At 38.6% G+C, this 23,617-nt stretch overlaps 1 protein-coding gene across 11 annotated transcripts in view; it reads left to right on the forward strand.

Moving 5' to 3' along the window:
• Positions 1-23,617, forward strand: part of GRM7 (glutamate metabotropic receptor 7) — a 1,171,176-nt gene that overhangs the window by 999,193 nt on the left and 148,366 nt on the right. For 9 of the 11 annotated variants that reach the window (XM_045053189.1, XM_011280176.4, XM_019824714.3 and 6 more), the window contains one exon: positions 10,487-11,422. The exons of 1 other annotated variant lie outside the window; for it this stretch is intronic. In XM_045053189.1, the coding sequence (XP_044909124.1) occupies positions 10,487-11,422 (936 nt within the window). Of the gene's footprint in view, positions 1-10,486; positions 11,423-17,373; positions 18,284-23,617 lie in introns of those variants that run through there. One more of the 11 variants, XM_045053190.1, reaches the window with a different exon arrangement.

The raw sequence follows: 23,617 nt of genomic DNA on the forward strand, positions 1-23,617 counted from the left end.
CTGCAAGAAATGTGCTTTGGGCAAGTAGTGCTAGTCAGGCATAGATCACAAGATGGCCAGAAGCCTAAAATGAGTTTTCTTATGTCAAGAAAGCTATACCTTGTCTTCATTTCCCTAGGAGCCCCTAGCTCTTTCTGCCTATATGATCAGGTGTAACTGAGCCAACATGAGTTCACTCCTTGGTGAGTCAGAACCTGCACTAGGTTGAGTTGTCCCACAATGAAAACTTTTATTTGCAGCAAACAAGGAGATCATGAGGAGTGGCTTCCCAAGTGGTGATTCTCTGGGAGAGGGCATAGGGGAGCCTTGCCATCCTATGTAGAGGTGGGCATAACGTCACACATGTGCCTGAAGTAAACAAGCTTATATATACTTACATTGTATGTTATGTAAATGAGGCTAAGACTCCTCCTTGGGTGGAGAGTTTAGTGCTACAATGAGGTAAAGGTAATTGTAGGTCATTCTAGAGGTGACTCCATGATCCATCTATGCAGGCACAACTCAGGTTTAGCTGAAAAGGTCTAGGTGGTCTAGGTCTAAGGCAGGTGTTGTCAGGAGAGTCTATCACCTGGGGTGGTTTCAGGTTTCATTTCTCTGCGTTAAGGGAAAAGCCAGAAAGAAGAGCTCAGGGAAAAATGTAAGACAGAGGTTAGTGAGTACAAGCAGGTGGGCAGTAAAGGCCAAGTCTTGGGGTCTAGCTGGTGACACAGAGACCTATTGAAATCAAGTTCTGCCCTTGGCTGCAAATTGTCCATGAATTGTTTTTCTCCTTTTCTGTGATGTGTTAATTGTATTAATTTCCCCTCTACCTAGCATTTCAGTGCTCCATATTTAATTCCCTTTCTTCCCTGAAGAAAATGCCAAAGACTTTTCAACTGTAAACCTTCACTCTATAGATGTCTAGTAAATGACCTGAAAACAGGGAGACTCACATACGTAATTAGGGATCCTTTCATTGTTAGTTAGAATCAAACTCGAATTTTGGCTGGGGAAAATCAGTTCTAGAGGACTGGTCGGTCTCCTCTGTCCTTCACACTGTCATTCACCCATTCAGTCCAACAATGTTATGGAGCCTCCTCCCAGATTTTGAGTTTCTAACAAGTGAATAAAGTGGACAGAAGCTCTGATTTCAAGAAGCTTATGTATAAATTTGGAGTTAAGACCTTAATGAAGTAACATGTGCATAATTACAATTTGTGTTAAGTTCTTTAAGGGGGGGTCTTTAGAGTTTATTAAAGGAGGAGCCAATTCAGTGGGGGTAGGGACCTCCTGAGTAAGAATTTAGTGAACCGAAGAATCACAGAGCAGCATATTGTGGCCCATACTCATGCTGGGGCAGGAACCCTCATGGAAGCCAGCTAAAGCCTATTGCTCTGTGTGTCTGCTGGATTATGATGCATCTAGGATGTTTTATAGCAAGAAGTCACTAAAGAGCTTAAGCATAAAGGTGACATGACCAAATCAGCATGCTAAAGGACCCTTCTGGCTGTAGTGCAGCTAATGGGATTAGGAGGGAGCCAGCAGGAAAAGGGAGGTGGGAAACTCCACAGAAAGATTTTGCAGAGGAGATGGTGATAGCAAAGATGAGAAAAGAGGATTCATTTCTCTAAGGCACTTTTTTTTTTTCTGTTTTGTTCTCAGCAAATAAACAGGGTGCAGCACCAAAAAGTTTGCAGGCATGCCTCAGAGGTAGCACAGGTTTGGTTCCAAACCACCACAATGAAGTGTATATCACAGTAAATACTGTCAGATGAACTTTTTGGTTTCCCAGTGCATATAGAAGTTTATACTAGACTTTAGTTTATTAAGTATGCAATATGGCATTGTGTCTTAAATAATGTACATAACTTAAAGAATACCTTATTGCTAAAAAATGTTAAACATCGTCTGAGCATTTGTCAACTTGGGTTTATTTTGTTGTTTTGTTTGTTTTGTTTTGGTTTGGTTTGGTTTGGTTTTTTGCTGGTGGGGTGTTTTGCCTTAATGTCAGTGTCTCCTGACTGATCAGGATGGTGGTTGCTGAAGGCTGGGATGGCTGTGGTAATTTCTTAAAATAAGACAACAATTAAGTCCGCCAAATTCATTTCCCTTGAACACTACAGCCCATTGTAGGGTTATTAATTACCTTAATTTCAGTATTGTTGTGTCTTAGGAAATAGGGAAGCCTAAGAGAGGCAGGAAGATGGGGGAATAGCTGGCTGGTAGAGTAGTCAGAACACACACAACATTTATTTATTAAATAAATTATCAATTAAATAAAACCCACTCACCATTTTATGTGGGAGTGGTTCATGGCGGCCCATAACAATTATAATTGAGCATCAGAGATCATGAATCATGGGTAATCATAACAGATACAATAATATGAACAAATTTAAAATATTGTGAGAATTACAAAACATGATATAGAGATACAAAGTGAAAAATGCTGTTGGAAAAATGGTGCCCACAGACTTGTTCAGTGCAAGGTTGCCACAAACTTACAATTTGTAAAAAATGCCATACCTCCTAAGGGCCATAAAAGGAAGAGCAATAAATCAAGATGTGCCTGTATATAATAAATAGATTGTTATATGAAATGATTAACTTAAGTGATTTCAAGAGGTAAAATCCACATGATGTGTTGGTAACTTAACTATGAGGGGCCAAGAGAATGGGAGATGTTGAAGATGACAAAACTTATGGTTTACAGATACATAAGGTTGCCATGCACTAGGGCTTTGTCATTTTGTTTTCTTTGGATCTGTGTCAGTGAATATTTTCTATAAAGGGCCAGATAGTATATACTTTAGGCCTTGTGGTCCATGCATTCACAGCTACTCACTTCTGCCATTGTAACAAAAAACTGGCCATAGACAACATGTAAGTGAACAACTGAGATGATGCTCTGATACAATATTATTGACAAAACAGGCAGTGGACAGGATTCAGCCCATGGGCAGTAGTTTGCCAGTCCCTGAGTAAATCATGAGTTTAATTTTAAACAAGTTTAATGGGAGGTATTTTTGAGGCATCCACACGAATATGTTCACGTTATTATTAGAATATGTTATTGTTAGATCCAGCTTTTTTAAAAAGTACTTTGAAATGTATTTAGTAATTACACAAGATTAAATATCTAATATTTGATTGCTAAGCATCTTTTAGGGAACTGTCCCCAGAGAGAGAATAGATCAGTGGTCCCTTGTAGTCAGCATATACACTGTAAGGAGATGGCTTCTATAGTGACAGTATTGTTTCAGAAAGAGGCAGCTAACTAGTGTCAGCAGATGTGCACTGTTTGGCCCTTAGAGTATATGATATCTTTAAAAAGGCATCAACTTTAAAAAAAAAATCAGAAGGTTCCATATATTCTGAGTAGAGGGTGGGGAGGATAAAAAAGAAGTTCTGAAACCAAGCCTAGTCATCCCTTTTAGTTAGAAATAGAGAAAAGCTTCATAAAGAATGAGAAACCTAGATTTACTGTAGGGGCAAACTGTTCAATTAATCTGGGAGGTTTCAATTATATACACTTAAAAACAAGCACCCACCCACTGTTGCTTGTATTTGAGGGAAATACAGGCATTGAAACAGTGAGTGCAGATCATTTAGGCAGAACTATTATGAAATCTCTTCTTGATGTATAATTTAACATCTATTTCTAAGTATGCATAATCTTACTGTGTTCCTTTAGACTTGGTTGTTTTGGGGACAGAAATGTCTCACTACCTCTCCATTCATTTACTTTCTATGTTCTGCTGCTGTAGGCATTTTAAATTGTTTGGCCAATGACATAATGAAACGTAAGCCTAGAGACCTTACTGACCATGCAACTCTGTAATTTCACGGTAGCTTCATACTGTCCCATTAAATTGTCAGAGTATCACTGAGCATTTTATGTGACCCATTCTGACTTTTAATGAGAGATACTGTATCATAAGGTTGAGAATAGAAGTCCAGGCAAGACCACCTCTGTGGTCACTAAGTTGTCTACACAGCACAAAGATTTTCTTCCAAACCCCAGCTCTTCAGAGTGTGTGGTTCAGTGGTTGCCAAACCTGTCTACATTTCACCTGAGGAGTTTTAAAAGACACTGATGCTTCTTTGAAAATTTTAGAGGCTCTCCAAGTGATTCACATGTGTGGCAGGTTTAGGAACCACTGGCTTAATTCAAAATAAAATCTCTATGACAGCATAAATTTATCCACGTCCTGGACTTCCAGGGGCTCGGCGGTGAGATGAAGCTCTGGATCTTTCCATGAGAATGCCCAGGTTCTACCATAGCAAAAAGCCTTTCCTAACAATATGGTGGTGCCACTTTCTTCCTAGAGTACATTAAAAACAAAGATGAGGGGCGCCTGGGTGGCGCAGTCGGTTAAGCGTCCGACTCCGGCTCCGGTCATGATCTGGGGTTTGTGAGTTTGAGCCCCACATCGGGCTCTGTGCTGACAGTTCAGAGCCTGAAGCCTGCTTCAGATTCTGTGTCTCCCTCTCTCTCTTCCCCTCCTCTGCTCTCTCCCTCTCTCTCTCTTTCTCTCTCTCTTAAAAAAAATGTTCTTTTATAAAGTTTGAATAGGTAGAATATGAATTAATGAGTGTTTTTATCGTAATATGGCAGCCCTGAAATTCTGTTTCATAGTCTAGTCATACTGCCTATGGTTTAAAAATAGAAGCTGAGTCTTAAAAAAGAAAAAGCCATTGAATGCTGCTACATGATTCCTTGCGAAGCTCTTGGTAGCCCCTCTACCTTGCTTACTTGACCCCCCCACCCCCCGCAGAACTGAAACCTGGCTCTTTTCTAATATCAAGAATTAAATATTCCTGTTCATTTTTCCTAAAACGCTCTTTCCAAAAATTAGACAGGACAAATATATTTTAATGAACAAATAGTGTTTTAATAAGAAGGCTCTTTTAAAATTAGCTTATTCTATTAAGTTTTTAATAAGTAAAAAAATAATATTGTAGAGAATTATTCAATAAAAGCACCAGCCAGCTTGGTCTACAGAGTAAGCGTAGGAAACATGCAAATGGAATTTCACTAAAGAAAATATCCCTGCAGTGACAAAATTTTCACTTAGATAGAAAATATCTATGTGGGGAAAAGAACAGATCTCTACTAGATACAAATGATACACCAAACAGTGTATTCTGCTTTTGTTTGAGTTCTGCCTTTGGCAGTAAGACAGCAACTAATTTGGTTTTATTTTAAAATTCCAGTGATTATAAGGTCTGCACATTCCCTGTGAAGTAGCTCACTCTCTACTAGAGCCAGACCCCAATTTTTCTTTGCCAATCACATGTGCTACAGAACTTGAGCTGACAGGTGCTTTTTCATTGTTTCCTCTCTGAGCCAGGAGCAATGGAGTCCCAGCTGATATTCTGAGTCTGGGGCTTTCCTACTCTCTTTTAAGAGCATTCCCAGGAGACAAGACAAGTGTTTCTGATCATTTGTTGTTTGAAAGTCCCTTTTCCTTCTGGAGCTACTTGCTATCCCTATTAGAATTTGAATTATTGGCTAATTGTCTAACAGTCTCAGAAGGTCTTCACATAGTAAATGCAGAAGTAAGAAAAAGTGTATTTGTTAGAATGTTTCATTGCAAGTAGTTGACTATGCAGGCAATATTGGCCAACCGCTAAGGAAAGTTTATCATTTCATGTTCAAAATTCAGGGGCACATTAGCACCAGTGTTGGTTAATTTGGTGACGTCATTATCGTACTGTTAAAGAATGATTAATGAAGATCATTTAGATGATAGACACTAACTTTAAACACTTCATGAACTAGACAGTCTCCTTTCAGAGAACTACAAAATGGGGTGGAAGGCAGGAAGCTTTTTACAGGATAAAGAATAAACAACAAGGAAAAGACAAACAAAAGAACTGATAGTCTGGGGCCATATAGTCAATCTTGTTTGGGCCAAGAAGGCTCAGAGTTGGTTTGGCATTCCGACACTGGCTGAGTACACTGTGTGTCTGGTCAAAGGGAACTTGTTTATAGGGGCACAGAACTTATCCAAGTTTGGTTTGCTGAGGTGACATCCTGAGCAGCAGTGGCTCCATCTTGGGCCCAGAAATTATTTCAGCACCATCAAAGACAAGAATTCTTTTTTTATCTATTGTTTTCTATCCTCAGGATATGGGCTTTTTTCCCATAAGCTTGTCTTCATGGTTAAAAAGTGGCTGCTGCAGCTCCATACATCATGTCCATACATCAGAGTTCAAAGGCTAAAGACCATAGATCTCTTCCTTGTATCTCTTTTAAGAGCGAAGAACCACATTCCTAGGACTCGACATCAGGCTTATGTTTGCTTTCATTGCCCAGAACTACATTTCTTTCCTAAACAATTGATCTGCCTATCCATATAATCTATTTCAACATCTCTTCCCCATGAGCCAGCTACTGAGCAGACCCAGTATCCAATGACTATAAACAATGGTGTCCGGGAGGAAAATGCATCCTTAATCAGGGAATGTAGAACTGTATCTTCTAAAGAAGATGGCAGTAAACATCCTAGCCCTTTTTTCTAATCTTTCTGCACCTTCACTTTGGCTTTCCAGCTAAGGGAAACTTGGTTTTGTTGCAGCCATCAAAATAGAATAGAAATCTGCATTCCTACTAGCCTCTGGCAAAGAAAATTGACACTATACTTGAATATTCATAGTCCTAAATGAGTATTCTCCCTTTAATAAGTATCCATGGGCATTTGCAGCTGACTGTTTATTCTTATGAAACAAGCCACTGAGTGTGTGAGGATGGGTATAGATATACACAAATCATATGTATAGCTTTAGAAGAATTCTCACTTACTAGAGCTTTTAAAGGTTACTTGGTATCTTCATTCAACACAATATATTTTCAATAATGATTTTTTTGGCAAAGCGAGTAAATTAGACTTTTGTTCATTTGGTGCAAGAGGCAACTTTGTTGCTGTAATATATACAATTAAACGGAGTTGAGATGTACTTTAAATGAAAATTGAAAACAAATTAAGTAATCAGTCAATGTAATGTTTGTGGTTATAGCTCTTGTATATATTTGGATAAGTTAAGGGTGGAAAAAAGCTGTTCAGCATTGCTGGGCATTTTATTTTATTCCAAGGGGAAAGAAGTAGCTGGCAACATTTGAAATTGGCTGTAAAATATTACAGATAATGATAATTTGTTTTTATATTTGTATGAGCCCTTCATCTATTCCCATAGATCAAGTTTAATCATATGGCATATTACTATCTACTAGCGTTAGAATTAGGCAGTCTGAAGTTTAGCTAATGAAATATATTTATAGGTTGCTGGGTTGTTTTTTTTTTTTTTGGTTACTCTTTCTTACTAACCAGGAGTAGGACCTTTTCATTTGACATTTGGAAACATTTGTATTAATAATAGCAATTTTTTAGGTTCCATCTTCTCGCAGTTTGACATTTGTAAAGTTAATGTGTATCTTTTTATCGCTTATTACAAATTATTTCCTTAATTTTATGACTTTGGGATGGCTGCCAGTGACTTACTGCCTCAAAAATCATGATGTTGAGAAAGAGATGATTATGTTTTATATTTAGTTAGATTTATTAGTACTGACTTGGGCTTTGTGCTGAGGCAAATGGGTTTACACAAGTCATCTGAAGATTTTTGGGTCTCTGCTTAAAGTTCAAATTCAACCATTACAAGGCTATGATAATTTATGAAGCTTAATCCCTGAGCCATTATTTTTCACAGTTAACTACATTTGTTTTAGATTTTGAATGTGGATCTTAACTCGGGTTTTGATGCAAGTATCACACCCTGCTATACATTGCATTCTGTTTTAATACAGTACTAAACTTCCAAGAGCAATAAATTAGTTTGCTTTCCCCCTCATCTCTTAAAATTATGCATTTTTAAAAAGCCTCAGATTTTCCAGTATTTTTCTATCCTATTTTTTTTAGTCCAACTGTATTAAAAAGGTGTGGGGGATAAGGGGTGCCTGGGTGGCTCAGTCAGTTGAGCATCTGACTTCTGCTCAGGTCATGATTCATGGGCTATCAGTTGGTGTCCCATGGACTTTGTGCTGACAGCTTGGAGCCTGCTTTGGATTCTGTGTCTCCCTGTGTCCCTGCCCCTCCCCTGCTTGTGCTCTGACTCTCTCTCTCTCTCTCTCTCTTTCTCAAAAATAAACATTAAAAAAAAGGTATGGGGAATTTCAGCTAAATTTGTTCATTGGCATTTATTCTATGAATTAATTTTCTGACTTAATTAAAGTCATATTTAATTTATATTTTTATTTAAGTTATTTAATACATGTATTTTTCAGGACTGTTGATCACAAGTAACAGAAATGCCATTGAAAGTGTTTCAGCATAGCAGAATTTACTGGCTTGTATAATGGCACAGTCTAGGGAATTCATGCTTCAGGCATGGCTGTCTCAAGTAGCTCAAACAGGCTCCTTAGTGATCTCTCTTCTTCTCTTTCTCAGTAATGCTTTTCTTTTTGTTGACTTCTCTCTCTTAGAAACTCCTTCATTCTTATAGCCTTGCACACTGACATCATTATATCCTACAAACTGCCAGTCCAACAAAAATGAGAGATTTTTATTATGTATAATCTCAGTAAAAATGAAATTAAATTCCTCTCCATTCTATAACAATCCCATCCCTGACCCATATTCTGTGGCTAGGAGGTTGGAATGTATCTATTTTTGACAAAGTGTGGTCCCTAGATAACCCCCAGAAACATCACCAAAGATTTGGTTAGAAATACTTATTCTCAGGATAAAGAAATTGTGGTTTATATACACAATGGAATACTACGTGGCAATGAGAAAAAATTAAATATGGCCTTTTGTAGCAACGTGGATGGAACTGGAGAGTGTGATGCTAAGTGAAATAAGCCATACAGAGAAAGACAGATACCATATGGTTTCACTCTTATGTGGATCCTGAGAAACTTAACAGAAACCCATGGGGGAGGGGGAAGGAAAAAAAAAAAAGAGGTTAGAGTGGGAGAGAGCCAAAGCATAAGAGACTCTTAAAAACTGAGAACAAACTGAGGGTTGATGGGGGGGTGGGAGGGAGGAGAGGGTGGGTGATGGGTATTGAGGAGGGCACCTTTTGGGATGAGCACTGGGTGTTGTATGGAAACCAATTTGTCAATAAATTTCATATATAAAAAAAAAATACTTATTCTCAGATCCCTTCTATACCCAGTCAAAAAATCCTACTGTGGGACCCAGTACACTGGGTGGTAAGGAACCCTCCTAGTGAAGCATTCTCAAGCTTGAGAACCCCTGCTGTACATTAACTGGCCAAGACTGGGTCATGTGAGCAACCCCTGGAGCTTCAGTGTAAGTTTTATCTCACAGCAAGCATGTAGAAAAGAGTTCTGAGGAACCAGTATCAGGAAAGAGGAAGAGTAGATGGTGTGCTGACAAGTAAGAGATCTCTGCTACAATGAAATTTCAGCCTGCCACTACTTTTTCTTTGTTTCTAATGACATTATTTCTCAGAACACTGTTGATTATGAATTCCCCTCTAGAAAACCACTATTCTAATTAAAGCCAATCAACATTCATCCTCCTCTAGGGTACAGTATTTTAGTTTTAAATTTCATCTCTGAATAGGTAGGTACGTGGCCAATATTGAAAGGTTTCCAGACCATATTTTTTTTTTATTCAAATGCTTACCAATTACTTAGATATGGCCAACTACCATTATATACCCTTCAGTAATGAACCTTATTACTCCTATGTGATAAATAATAGACTAAAATGAATTTGCTTCAAAATTTCTCATTGATAATGGCAGTGATGCCTACAGAATTTTAGGAAAGGTAGTCAACATTGCAATATCACCTAAAATAATTTTAAAACAAATTTTTAAAAAGCAGCTGATAATGGAGATGCATGTAACATTTCACATTACTTAAAATTTGTGTTTTGATTTATCATTTGTTAAAGATTTGTTAAAGATCCAAAGGTAGTTGGGTTTTTTTTTGTTCGTTTGTTTTGTTTTTTGTTTTTTCCTTTTAGTATATTCTTATTTGGAATGTGTAGGGTAGGTATAGGTAATATGTATTTTTTAACAGTTGCCACAGGAATTTTTTATTATTATTATTTCTTTATTTTGAGAGACAGAAAGAGCACGAGCTGGCAAAGGGCAGAGAGAGAGAGGGAGAGAGAATCCCAAGCAGGCTCCATACTGATTTGGGGCTTGATCCACGAACTGTGAGATCATGACCTGAGCAGAAATCAAGAGTCTGGATGCTTAACTGACTGAGCCACCCAGGTGCCCCAACCACAGGGAAATCTTAAAATCAGGCATGTTTGGCATACTCCATAGTAGCAAAAAGTAAGGATGCTGTGGTGGAATAGTTGGGGTCAAATCTTGGTCTTAGTTCAAACTAACTGTAGGGAGGTGGGTAGTTCTTTAGCCTTGTCAAGTCTCAAATGCTGCTTCTATCATTGTTGTTGTTTCCTTCTCTCCCTTTTCTCTTAACTAATCTGCCAGTTACACCTTCTCATTTCTTATGCTGCAGATAGAGGACATGCAGTGGGGTAAAGGAGTCCGGGAAATCCCCCCCTCAGTGTGCACACTGCCATGCAAGCCTGGGCAAAGAAAGAAGACTCAGAAGGGAACTCCGTGCTGCTGGACCTGTGAGCCTTGTGATGGCTACCAGTACCAGTTTGATGAGATGACATGCCAACATTGCCCCTACGACCAGAGGCCCAATGAAAACCGAACCGGCTGCCAGGATATCCCCATCATCAAATTAGAGTGGCATTCCCCCTGGGCCGTCATCCCTGTCTTCCTAGCAATGTTGGGGATCATTGCCACCATCTTTGTCATGGCCACTTTCATCCGCTACAATGACACGCCCATTGTCCGGGCATCTGGGCGGGAACTGAGCTACGTTCTGTTGACTGGCATCTTTCTTTGCTACATTATCACTTTCCTGATGATAGCCAAACCTGATGTGGCCGTGTGTTCTTTCCGGAGAGTTTTCTTGGGCTTGGGTATGTGCATCAGTTATGCAGCCCTCTTGACAAAAACCAATCGGATTTATCGCATATTTGAGCAGGGCAAGAAATCAGTGACAGCTCCCAGACTCATAAGCCCAACATCACAGCTGGCAATCACTTCCAGTTTAATATCAGTTCAGCTTCTAGGAGTTTTCATTTGGTTTGGTGTTGACCCACCCAACATCATCATAGACTATGATGAACATAAGACAATGAACCCTGAGCAGGCCAGGGGAGTTCTCAAATGTGACATTACAGATCTCCAAATCATTTGCTCCTTGGGATATAGCATTCTTCTCATGGTCACATGTACTGTGTATGCCATCAAGACTCGGGGTGTCCCAGAGAATTTTAATGAAGCCAAACCCATTGGATTCACTATGTACACGACATGTATAGTGTGGCTTGCCTTCATTCCCATTTTTTTTGGCACTGCTCAGTCAGCGGAAAAGGTAAGTGAAAATGCACACCACACCACACATTCAAAATATGTCTGTTTTTGTAAATATTGAAACCAAATTGATTGTATAAAGCAAGAAGTTTTATATCCTGAATTACTAGGCTTCAGTGCTACAGGAATCTAAAATCTGCAGGGAACTGTGCCACATTCATTTCACTGGAAACCAACAAGAGGTAGCTTTTTCAAGTTAATTTGTGATGGAATTATTCAGTGTAGCAAGAGCTCATCCAGTATAAAATCATGCAGTCTGTCCAAATGAAATCTTCCTAGTCATTCATTACCTGCCCTCTCTTCTTACACATATATTTCCTTGGGATAGGAGAAAAAGGCCACAGTGCTTCACTAGGATGAAGATGGTCATTACTAGCTCTCTCTGTCTTGTTAGTGACTTTCTAGGTTTTCACCGCGGTTTGGACCTAGTTTGTGAGCAACACAACATACTAGAAGTTCCATTTGCATATTATATATATATATATATATATATATATATATATATACACATACACACACACATATATGATTATATTTCATACATATTCATCCACTATATATTTATGTGTGTGTGTATATATATACATGCATATACATGTACATATATACATACCTACATATATGCACACACACATACACACACACACATATATACACACATATATATATAGTGGATGAAAATAGGAGAGTTTTGGTTATCACTGTATCCTGGGCTCCCTAAAGCTAGATATACATCTGTCACATCAAGTGATTCAGAGTGATATGAGAGACTCAACTTTCTAGCCATGGGAGGGACAGTATGTAGTACAGCAGGTGTCATCAAACTGTGGAAACTCAAAGTTGGCAAAATTAGTGGACCCTAATATGTTGGTCCTAGATATGGTTAGTGTGCATTCTACCCCTCCCCCCCCCATATAGTTATACAGTTTTATGAGTCTGTAGTTAGGCAGCCCTAATGTGTTGATTCTTAAAGCAATTAATATATGTCTAGCTGTAGGTTCAAATGCAATTAGGCACTGCTAAAGCCTTGATTCTACATGAGATTCCTACACATCTTTTATACTCACCTGGATTTGGTTTTTTGTATATGCAAATTGGGCAGTTCTAATGTGGTGATCTTAATAAGATGTGCTGTCCTTCATTCCTTAAAGTCAGCTCTGGCATGGCGGTACAGCTAAAGCCAGAACCAAGACCTAGAGCACTAAATGGAACACTGTATAAGAGAGGGCATGCATATAGCTTGATTAGAAGTGAAAATGTAGGGAGTGTAGCCTGATTCTGTGTTACTTTGTAGGAGTCTCTGAAGCATTCAAGGATTTAGTGCCCTAAATGAGGAAAACAAGGATTGAAGTAGGAATCTCTACAAATTCACAAATCTGTGCCTCTAGGAATTCATTGAATCTGAATTTTTCATTATTACTTCTCTTCTCATATAATCCTGTAAATTATTAATGACCTTTGACTGGTGTTCCAATGGAGAAGATGTCTCTCATCTAAATTGTGTGATTCAGAAGCCATCAGTTTGGACTGTGTGGGGTTTGGGTTTTTTTTGTTTGTTTTTAATGAGTATCTCGTAAAACCACAGAGAATTCTGAAACCAAGGACAGTGAATGGTTCCAGATATGATTTTAGTCATGAATGTCTTAGAGGAAGTTCTAAAATACATGCTCAACAAGCATAGTATGTTTCCAACAGTATGTTTCAAATTCATAATGCATGTTTACTGTCTGTGAAACCAACCTGAATTGCATTTTATTGCTTCTATCTATCCCTGGGCCAAGGGAATAGTAAAATATGAGTTAGGGTAGTGAAATGCAATAGAGAGAAAAAGGAAAAGAATTTCCCAAACGTATGCTAGTAAGTTGATAACCATTGAACTTTTTATGGGAAATGATGTGTATTATCAAAGCCTATGAAGATAATAATTATTTTTTATTAAAACAAACACAAATCCCTATGTAACAGGCTAAAAACATTAAATCCTTTTCTTATAAATTTATTGTTGGGGAATAGAAAAGGCAGGAGTACCTGCAGTTTTATAGATGGTCCCTGTTGTAATGATATTTGACAATTCAAGTCTCTACCCTTTAATTTGTCATTTCTAGCCCTTTCTGGTCATGACTGTGAATCCTTTCTGTAAGATCATGGGTATAGTAGACTCATTTAAATACCTGAAAGTGATATAGGGCTTCAGGAATTGAATTCACTGGTTCCAGTTGTTATGTAAGACTTTGAGCTGGTTGAACTGAACTACAGCAATAAGTAGGCTGTCTTTAAGCAGTGTGCTTTGTATCCTAGAGTTTTGAAGGCATGTATGTTTTTCTTTGTATACTCTCAATGGTTTGTGATGTCTTACGTGGTTGATTGGCACAATTGAAGGTACTAAATTGCCAAATGGGAACAGTGAATTTTATATGGAAATTCACACATCTTAAAGATAGGCATATGGCTAGAGAAGCATGAGTGATAAATTTAAAATATTTTTTGTACATGAAACCATGGAATTTAAATTGTGGAAGGCGGCAAATTGACAAATGCAACAGAGATCACAGAAAAAGGCATCATTGCCAAGCTAAAAATATTCAGAATCACAGCCCTTCCATTTCTGTTTAGATTGAAGAGTCTAAGTGTTTAAGTGAAAGAATTCCATTGTAACAAAAATAAAGGATTAGGCGGTGATTTCAGTAATAACTATTTACTGTTTTAGGAAATTGAAATCATTTTGATTATGATAAGGATATCTTTGTGAAGTTTCTCATCAGTTGAGTTCACTAGCACAGCACAAAGGATGAGAAATGTTTATTTTCTCGTGAAATATCAACCCTCAGTATATTTTTGCTTTTGTGAAGAAGGATGCAGGAGATTAAAGTTGTCTTGTTTTATTGTTGCTAACCCTGTGATTATGAGGATCATGCAACAAGGTTAGGCATGATGAAGGAGGTAAACTTGAGCCATAAGAGAATGATCCCTGGTTTTAGGAATTTCTGTTTAGGTCACTGAGATGATTCAAGGAAACACTGGAAATAATAGAGTTATAGAAATGTGGGAACTAGCTGGTCTAGTCAAGTGTGGTAATGTCCCATTGCTATATACTGGCAATGGCTACTGGAGGACTAGATTGTTTGCCATGAAAAAAAAGTCTTTGTTTATGGCTTATCTATCTTTTTTGCATGCCTCCTGGAAAAGAGCTTGGTTCATACAGGGAGGATACAATCTACCCTGCCAAAATAAGAGAAACCCTGAAGAAGTTAGGTTTATCCAAATCTTTTTAACCAGTTGTCAGGAGAGCTTTCTAGGTAAGCCAGTGTTTTTTTGTTTTTTTGTTTTTTGTTTTGTTGGTTTTTTTTTACACATGGATGAGGAGAAAACCTTTACACCACTTGGCTCTGCAGAGGCAAAGTAGACCTTGATATAAATGGAGTGGAGTCAGAGGGTCTCAGAGGTCTTCCCCTCTGTGCATATGTATTTGTTTGGGTAGCAAGGTGGGGAGAGGAAGAGAAGGAAAAGCATTGAGGCATTTTATGTTCAGGGAAGAATGATGGAAAAAGAGCAGTGGCTGAAAGGAAGGAGTATGTCTTTCTGTAATGCGGCCCACAGGCCATTCTTCATATATCAGAACAGAATCACAAAGATTATAGCACTTAAGTAATAAGATTCTTTGGTTTTCACTGAAGCATTATTCCACGAGGTGACAGAAGAGGGCTACTGCTAGTAATCTCTGAACCAACTCAGGATCCTTAATTCCATGGTTCTTAAAATTGTGTGTATGATAATCCCCATTGGAACTTGTCTTTAAAAATATTCCCAACTGGTTCAATAGGGCAGTGGGATGGGCATAGAACTCTAGACTTCTTAGCAAGCATGCTGGAAGTATGTCAGCACAAACCAAGCATGCTTCTGAAAACTACCTGAACATTTTCTTCCTAATCCACCGAACATATCATATAAATATTTCCTGATCCCTATTTTTAGAGCCTTTAAGAATAAATTAATTCTCATCTCAAGCAACTGGGAGGTCCAGAGATCAAGGAACCAGGAGATCAGAAAGACATTATTCAGAGTCAGAGACAAAGTTTAGACTCAGGAGGTCTGAATGAAGTGTCAACTCATAGGCTTTGGCTAGAGACCTTAAAAGTCAGGACCAAGACATTGACCCTGCAACCAGAGATAGCAAAGAGACAGGCAGAAAGAAATGTCCACGAGTGTTTCTAGAGGATTTAGACATAAGGCAACATTTTGATCTTCCACATGTGACAGAGCCCCAGAATCTGAACACAGAGTGAACTAATCTAGGACTGACATTAAGGATCAGAAATATTTGGCAGGTAGGTAAATATTTCCTAATCTGTGCCCTGGGCAGACAGTGGTAATCAATTATGGCGAGCTTTCTCTAAACCCAGGTGTGGTCTTAAAATCCTTATCAACACAGTCATTAGGCAGCCACTACCAGTAAGTCAGAACTGGCAGGAATGTGAAATCCATGTGTCATTTCTGATTATTACTGGACACTGACAAATGACCTTTGATATCTCTGCCAACTCAGCTGTTTGTTGTCCTTGTGCAAGAGCCATTGGGTGGCTTTCATTAGAATATATCTGCTTAAATATAAAGAATACTCAGGAAAATGGGAGTGTGCTTGAATTAGTCTTTATCTTGTCTCTGATTATACATCTCTAAGTTTTCAAAGGCCATACAGAAAGGAACAGTCCTAGCTCCCTTTGGGAGTCATATATTAGTTTATGCCTCTGCCCTATTTGATTTGATTAAGATTTTCTCATGGTCTTTGAGCACTTGCTCCACCAATTGTGAAATAACCTACTATGTCCCTAGTATTCTGTGAAGGACTGGGGAGGAGAGGTGAAGAAGGCACCATGTTCTTCAGTCAGGAACTCAAAAGCTAGTGATCAACAGAGATCTTCAAACCAACTTTGAATAGTGTGAGGCACGCTACAGTTGTCAGACGAGGACTGAAGGACAGGCACCCCAGAAACAACTCTACTTCTGATTCATGGAGGAGTGACATGGACTGAAGTTACCAGGCGGAGGAAGCGCTGTGACAATCCAGTGAGAAATTATATCCCATGTAAAAAAGTAGGGAGTGGTGTTTTCAACACTTGATGTGTAGAGAGAAGAGACAGATTGCACTTAAGGCGACTTTGACTCTTGCAAATATGAGGTGTAAGAATAAAATTTAATAAAATCGCATTTTATGGGAAAACTTTAAAACAGTGTGAACCCCAACATTCCATTCTCAAATTAAACTTTTGGCAAGAATCCCATCTTTCAAAGTGATGGACCAAGTTAATTTTAAATACTCTAGCTTGTAAGCTGAAATACCCGCTTTCCCTTCTTAGGGTGAAATATTCCCCTCTGCATATGTTGAATTATGCAAAGTCTTCTCTCTAATGCAATTCTCCCCTCTCTGATGTTGTGGGCCTGGACCCTGTGACAGAGATAGTGATGCGGTGAAGAGAAAGAAATCCAAATTACGGAGGACTGTGTTTGGATTCTATTTCTGTAAGCCATGGAGAGCCAACAAAAGGTTTATGAAGGTGGGAGGAACATTAACAGAGGGTATTTTGGAATGTGAATTCCAGGGATCCAGGGACAGTGCTTGAGGATGAGTAAAGGTGAAACTGCTGGTGTAAAGAAAACTAAGTTAAGTAGCTATTGTAATAGATTGACAAAAGATGGCACTCATTTAAAGAAGGTCTGAGGGAATAGAAAAGATAAAGCAGGTTTGAAAGCTACTTTGAACGCTTTGAACCTTAAAAGAGTAAGGGAATATAATATGCCTTACCTTTCCTTTTGTGTTATGCTGCTTTGTTACTGGAATAGAGATATGCTTATAGGTACTTTGTTTCTTTTTTGGAATTCGCAAATAGCATTGCCCACTATTCCATGTTTGAGTTTTGTTTTGTTTTGTTTGTTTGTTTGTTTGTTTTCTAACAGCAACTAAATAAGGAAAGAAGAAGGACTCCCTCCCATTATTCTGTCTTCTATATACAGTCATGGCTAACAGTCTGATAACAGCTTCTGGATATGTAAATACACCAGATTCATACACAAATATAGATGTATTTTAAAACAAAAATTCTGACTTTCTTTTCTGGAAGGCTTGGTAGAACCTCCACCTTGCCTGGAAATACATATTGAGAAAAGTGTCCCAGTGCTTAGCTTCCCTTGAGGCCCTTTGTGCACTCATGCTGTGATGGGCAAGGGGGCCAGTGGTTGAGGCCTTGCTTCTGTTGTTTAGTTTTGTCTGTTCAAATTTATAGTAGAAGCATATGGAACAATCTCCTTTCTGCTTCCTCCTGTGACCCTCATGATAACTGAGCTTCTCTCCAAACAGCCCTCTGAAACCAGCTGTTTGCACGTCTGGTGTTAGTCAGTGGCTTGAGATAGTGCTGTCCTATACTCTCCTCCTGAAATTAATTTTGGGTGCAGTCACCTAGGATAATGGGAGTCTTTACCATCTTAGTCCCTTCCTTTATCTGGAATAGGTACTTCAGCAGGTAAATGCAAGAGCCGTTGTAAAACTGAACTGAGTGAGACTAACAAGGAAATAACTTACTATATTAAAACAAAGTCCCCACCATTCAAGGTTTAAACAGAGAAGTGCTCAAGAAAGAGAAATTGCTGCTAAAGGGAAAAACTAAGCAAGTCTTGAATCGGTCCCCTGTGAAGTATACTGGAGAGCCTAGCTTTCCCATGAAAGTGTCTTTTACTGTGAGATCTTAGCCTCCAAGAGACACCAGTCACAAGGATGCAGACCTCACTTTTATAACTAGTAGTGGGATGTTCAGAGAAATCCCTGTTGATTGGCATCTCTCAAGCATCACAGGCTACCTATCATTTTCAGAAACAACTCTTCTTAAAGCATGGGAAATGATAGCAGAACACTGTCTGCTGATGAGCAGTTGGGGGCCTGCCAAATCCAGGTTTGGGGTCCTAAGATACCTATAGTGCAGAGCCTAACACCGGTCTACTTAGTGTTTTGTTCAGGTCCCAGATGCCCTGTGGTCCTAGAAGACAGTTCCTCCATCACCCATCATGCTGTGGTGCTCTGGACCTATTTCACTGTACCTTGTGACTGTGTCATTTAACCTTTGTGGTCCTAGGTTCTTCCATCTGTAGTCATTCCTACTTGTAGATTTATGTAAGAGAAAATGAGAACTTTAAATTGCTTAATACAGTGTTCATAAAACTGATGATAACATGGGCTGGTAAAGATGTGGAATAACTGGAACTCTCATGTGCTGCTAATGGGAATGTAAAAGTTAGTCAATCACTTTGGAAAATAGTTTGGGAGGTTCTTAAAATATTAAGCATACACCTATTGTGCTACGCTAGCTATTCCTCCTATTTCTTTACCCATGAGAAATGAAAGAATATGTCCACACAGATTTGCATGTAATTTTTTTGTATGTTTAATAGTCAAAAAATTGGAACAACCCAAATGCCCATCAATAGCTGAATAGATGAACAAGTCATGGTCAGGCGATAAAATGGAATACTACTCTGAAGTAAAAAGCAATAGATTATTGATCTATCCAACAGCATGGATAAGTCCCAAATAATTATGCTCAAAGAATACAGGCAAAAAGAGTATGCACTATATAATTACACTTATACCAAAAGAGTTTTAACATTGGAATTAATCTTTAGTGAGAGAAAGGAGGTCATTTGTTGGCTGGGGATGGGTGGGGGGCTGAAGAATTACAAAAGAACACAAGGAGCTTTACATATTAATAAAAGCTGTTAAAAATCTCCTTGCTAGAAACCCTCTTCTTTGCTCTTCCTCTTTTCTTGAGCCTTACTCATTAAGTGCTTTTATTATACCTAGTGGCCTATTTGCACAGTACTGAAACTATAAATTGCATTGGCAATAAGGCCACAATTGTACAGATGGGTTACAGTAGAAGAGCACTTCAAACACTCTCTAGCACATGGTAAATGCTCAGTAAAGGAGAACTGTATCCTTCCACCCTAGGCTCACCTTAGCAAAAATTTCTTTCTAGGTCAAGGCAGGAGAGTCTGCAGAAGGTAACATAGTCCTGTATTTGGGGAAACTGAAAGTAGAGGAGTTAGTATGAATTAGCAGGATGACAGGATCTAACTCTGAAGAGGCAGGTAGAGGTGAAATCTTGAAGGACCCCACATGCTTGATTTTGTTTATAAGGCAAGCAGGGGAAAGCGGCCGTCAATGAATTTTAGGGCAGGGATATGTGTGACATGTTCGATTTATGCTTTCAAAAGATTACTCTTTCCTTATGAGTAAGCATTTGCATGATAGTTGTGATATTGTGATTTATAATAAGAAATGTGTATTTACTCTTTGTTCCATTTCTGGCACAGAGCTTCTACTAACTCTGGAATTTCCAAAGAGATGAAAGCAATAGGGTGTCTTTTTTTATGTTAATGAGGTGACTTTTTGGACCCTACTGAAGGATGGAGTCTGGTTACCAAGAGAGCCAACCATGTGATTAGAGAGTTGGAACTTTCAGTCCCACTTCCTGGCCCCTGGGAAGGACTGGAGGTTGAATGGATTGCCACTGACCAATGATTTAATCAATAATGCCTATGTAATGAAGCCTCCATAAAAACCCAAGAGGACAGGGTTTGGAGAGCCTCCAGGTTGATGAATACTTTAAGATTTGGGGAGAATAGCATGCTCTGAGGGCAGGGAATTTCTGCTCCCTTTTCCAGTACCTATTCACTATGCATCTCTCTCATCAGGCTGTTCCTGAGTTATATCCTTTTATAAAACATACACACACAAACACCAAACAAGCAAACAAAAACACCCAGTAATGTAGTAAGGAAGATATTTTTGCATTCTGTTAGCTACTCTAGCAAATGAATTCAAGCCTAAGGAGAGTGTTGTTGGAACCCCTAATCTATAGCCAAAGGTGGTAAGCACAGGTGACAACATGGACTCGAGACGGGCATCTGAAGTGGGGGTGGGAAGGTGCCGTCTTGTGGTACTGAGCCCTTAACCTGTAGAGTCTGATGCAATCTCCAAGTAGAGAGTGTCAGAATTGGGTAGAATTGTAGGACACCCATCAGGTTTCAAAGCTTTGCTTGGTGGTGAGGGGGAAAAAATCCAGACATGAGAGCTGAATGCACAACCTTAATATGTGAAATTCTACCCTGGGGAGATAGACAGTGGTTACCAGTGATGATTTAAATGGACTTTCCTTATGTTTAGGCTTTTATTTATTAATTTTTATTTTTTATTTTTCCTATGTTTAGAGTTTTAGATTCATGATAGTACAGTATACAACTCAAAGGATAAGGATGACTGAGAACAGTCTCTTAGAGAAAAACATTGGACCAGAGCTGCAAACCACTGGTTCTTCCCTTTACTTCCCATTTAGTAAAGGAGCCAAACAAACCTCCCACATCTGGGAGTAATACCTCGGATCTGAAAATTATGACCCTGCTCCCTTCCCTGCTCCAGAAGATGGCTGGTGGGGAGGAAACTTGGAACACTGCATCCAGTCTGTATCCTCTGTCCCCAGGTAGAGAGGTACCCACAGGAGAGACTATACCACAGTAGTAGTTGATTTATATTATTGGTATTGGTAAGAATGGCTTTGAAGAGGATATACTCTAAATACTGTACTGTACTATACACAGTCTTCCTTGTTTTGGCTATCATCAGTGTGTTGCCACCAGTCTAGCTTTTTCCAAGGATAATTAATGGGTCTTTGGCTTTTGAATTGTAAGGAGTTCCTAATGAATAAAGCTGACTGGCAGCTGACTGGCAGTTGGATCTTAGAATCAGGATGCATGCCAACTGCTGTGGAGTTGCACACCCTCAGATGGCCAGGTTTGTTAACCTGTACTTTGGTAGCATTCTACCCTAGTTTAGTGTCACATTTGGCCCTCTAGGTCTGACTGAGTTTGGCCATAAAACCATGGGGAAGTCAGTGCATCAAGAAGTGAGCAACCTCAAATTTTACACAATGATCTAATTACAGACTTCAGAGAGGGCTCCTATGAATTCCTCAACTCTGAAAAAAAGTCACACTTTCCTATTTAGGTCTCGTGTACATGGAGTTGTTGGGGAAGAGAAGGGTATACAGTCAACCGAGAAATTACAAGGCAAGGCTGAGAGTACACTGTATCAAGGAATGTAAAGGACAAATCAATACCACTAAATTAGCAATTCCTTGAGATTCTCAAATATCTCTATATATTCAAAGGAGGAACCTTAGGCACAATGGGTTATCCGTAAAAATCTGTTTGATGGGCAACTGAGTTCCTGAAACAAGAAGTCCCATTTTCCTTCTTGTATTGCAGGCTCTCCAATTTCACTTGGAACTTTGATGTGATAGCACTTTTCTGATTTGTCACTTTCAGGAAGCTGATAATGTTTCCAATGAGGCTTGATTTATATATAAGAAGTCAGTCATTCATACCTGGGAGATTCTGGCTAACAAACCCAAAACCCCAGATCAGTTTGTGATGATTGGGTTTTAGCATCCAAGACTACATATTTAAGCTAGCTAAATCTTCCAATTCTATACAGTCCATTGTGTTTCTCTGGTAACCTTCCCAGTCCCCTGTCAAATTGACTCGGTTGGAACACCATGGCCAAATGGCATTGTTGATGAGGCAAGGGCTGCTGTCTGCTGCTGGACCAAACACCAGATGAGTAGAGTGTTTCATTTTGACTCAGAAATAAGATAATTATCTCTTGGTTTAATGTTCCAGATTTTAAGATGGAGAAGTATCCTGTTCATTTGTTCATTTTCCTTCCTTCCTTCCTTCCTTCCTTCCTTCCTTCCTTCCTTCCTTCCTTCTTTTCTTTTCTTTTCTTTTCTTTTCTTTTCTTTTCTTTTCTTTTCTTTTCTTTTCTTTCTTTCTTTCTTTCTTTTTTCTTTCTTTCTTTCTTTCTTTCTTTCTTTCTTCTTTCTTTCTTTCTTTCTTTCTTTCTTTCTTTCTTTCTTTTTCTTTCTCTCTCTCTCTCTCTCTCTCTCTCTCTCTCTCTCTCTCTCTTTTTAAGAAATTTAACCGAGAGCCAAGGGGCCACATAGATAATTCTAATATGCATAGTGAAATTCATTCTAATTCCTCATTTCTTTTTCCCAGAATCTTTGCTATGTGGACATAGATAAGTGTTTTATCAGACTTTGGCACTTGTGTATAAGTTTCAAAATTGGGATATTACCCAGTGAAATTGTAGTGGGGAACAGGCTCAGAATCTTCAGATTTTCCATTGTTGAAAATATGGCACAAACACTAATAAACAACAAACAGAGGCAAACAGCTGACAGGAAATGAACCAGATACTGTAGGAATGCTTATGGCAGAAGAGACGCACCTTCTGATTCCAGTGCTAGAGCTGTGCGAATGATTGGTGAGTGAGCTCATTAAATTTTAGTTCCTAATAAAGAGCTTTGAGACATGGAAGGAACTATTGTTTCATTTTGTCATAGAAATCCAGTTTCCCACTACAGCTGTTAGGAAAGGAAAATGTGAGGAAATGATTCCTTAACGGTGATGCTGGCAATCATTCTACCTGACACAAAAGCACTGGTGTCTGTAACAGGTCCTCAGGTGCTTAAAATTGAAAATCGTCTCTCTAACGTGTCTGTGCACTCCCATTCAGCTTTATGTTCCAACTGATCGCTTGGCTTATAATCAACAGTCAATTTTTTGATCCAGTGCTTTCCATTGCACTGGTCTAAAAATACCAGGTTAGTAGATGTACTAAAATAGCAAATATGAAAGATTTTTGTTCCCCATAATAACACTATCTTTATTTTTATTTTTTTCCAGTGCCTACCACCCCAGAGCTAGAGAGAGAGTTTTCAAATAGTTTATCTTTTAGAATAGCCTTTGTTACTTAGCAATTGATTTTTAATTGCCTGTAACATGCCAGGTCCTGAGACCCCAACAGCTGGGATTCATATCCCTCTTTTTTTTTATTTCTATGTATATTGATTGTCCTTACATTTCAATACATATGTACATTGTACTTTTCTAAAATATGTGTGTTTCCATCACCCTCCCAAACAATTCAGGAAATTTAGCATGATTTAACTTCTCTTTGATATGCACCAACTCCTGTCTTACTCATAGTTTTGGCCATTGAGTAAGTATACCAGTTCATATAGTTTGTATTTTTTATATTTTGTTTAAAATTTTTAATTATTTTTATAAGTATCAAAATTATACACATATA

The sequence above is a fragment of the Felis catus genome, chromosome A2 (assembly GCF_018350175.1).
Source record: "Felis catus isolate Fca126 chromosome A2, F.catus_Fca126_mat1.0, whole genome shotgun sequence".
NCBI classification, from domain to species: domain Eukaryota; kingdom Metazoa; phylum Chordata; class Mammalia; order Carnivora; family Felidae; genus Felis; species Felis catus.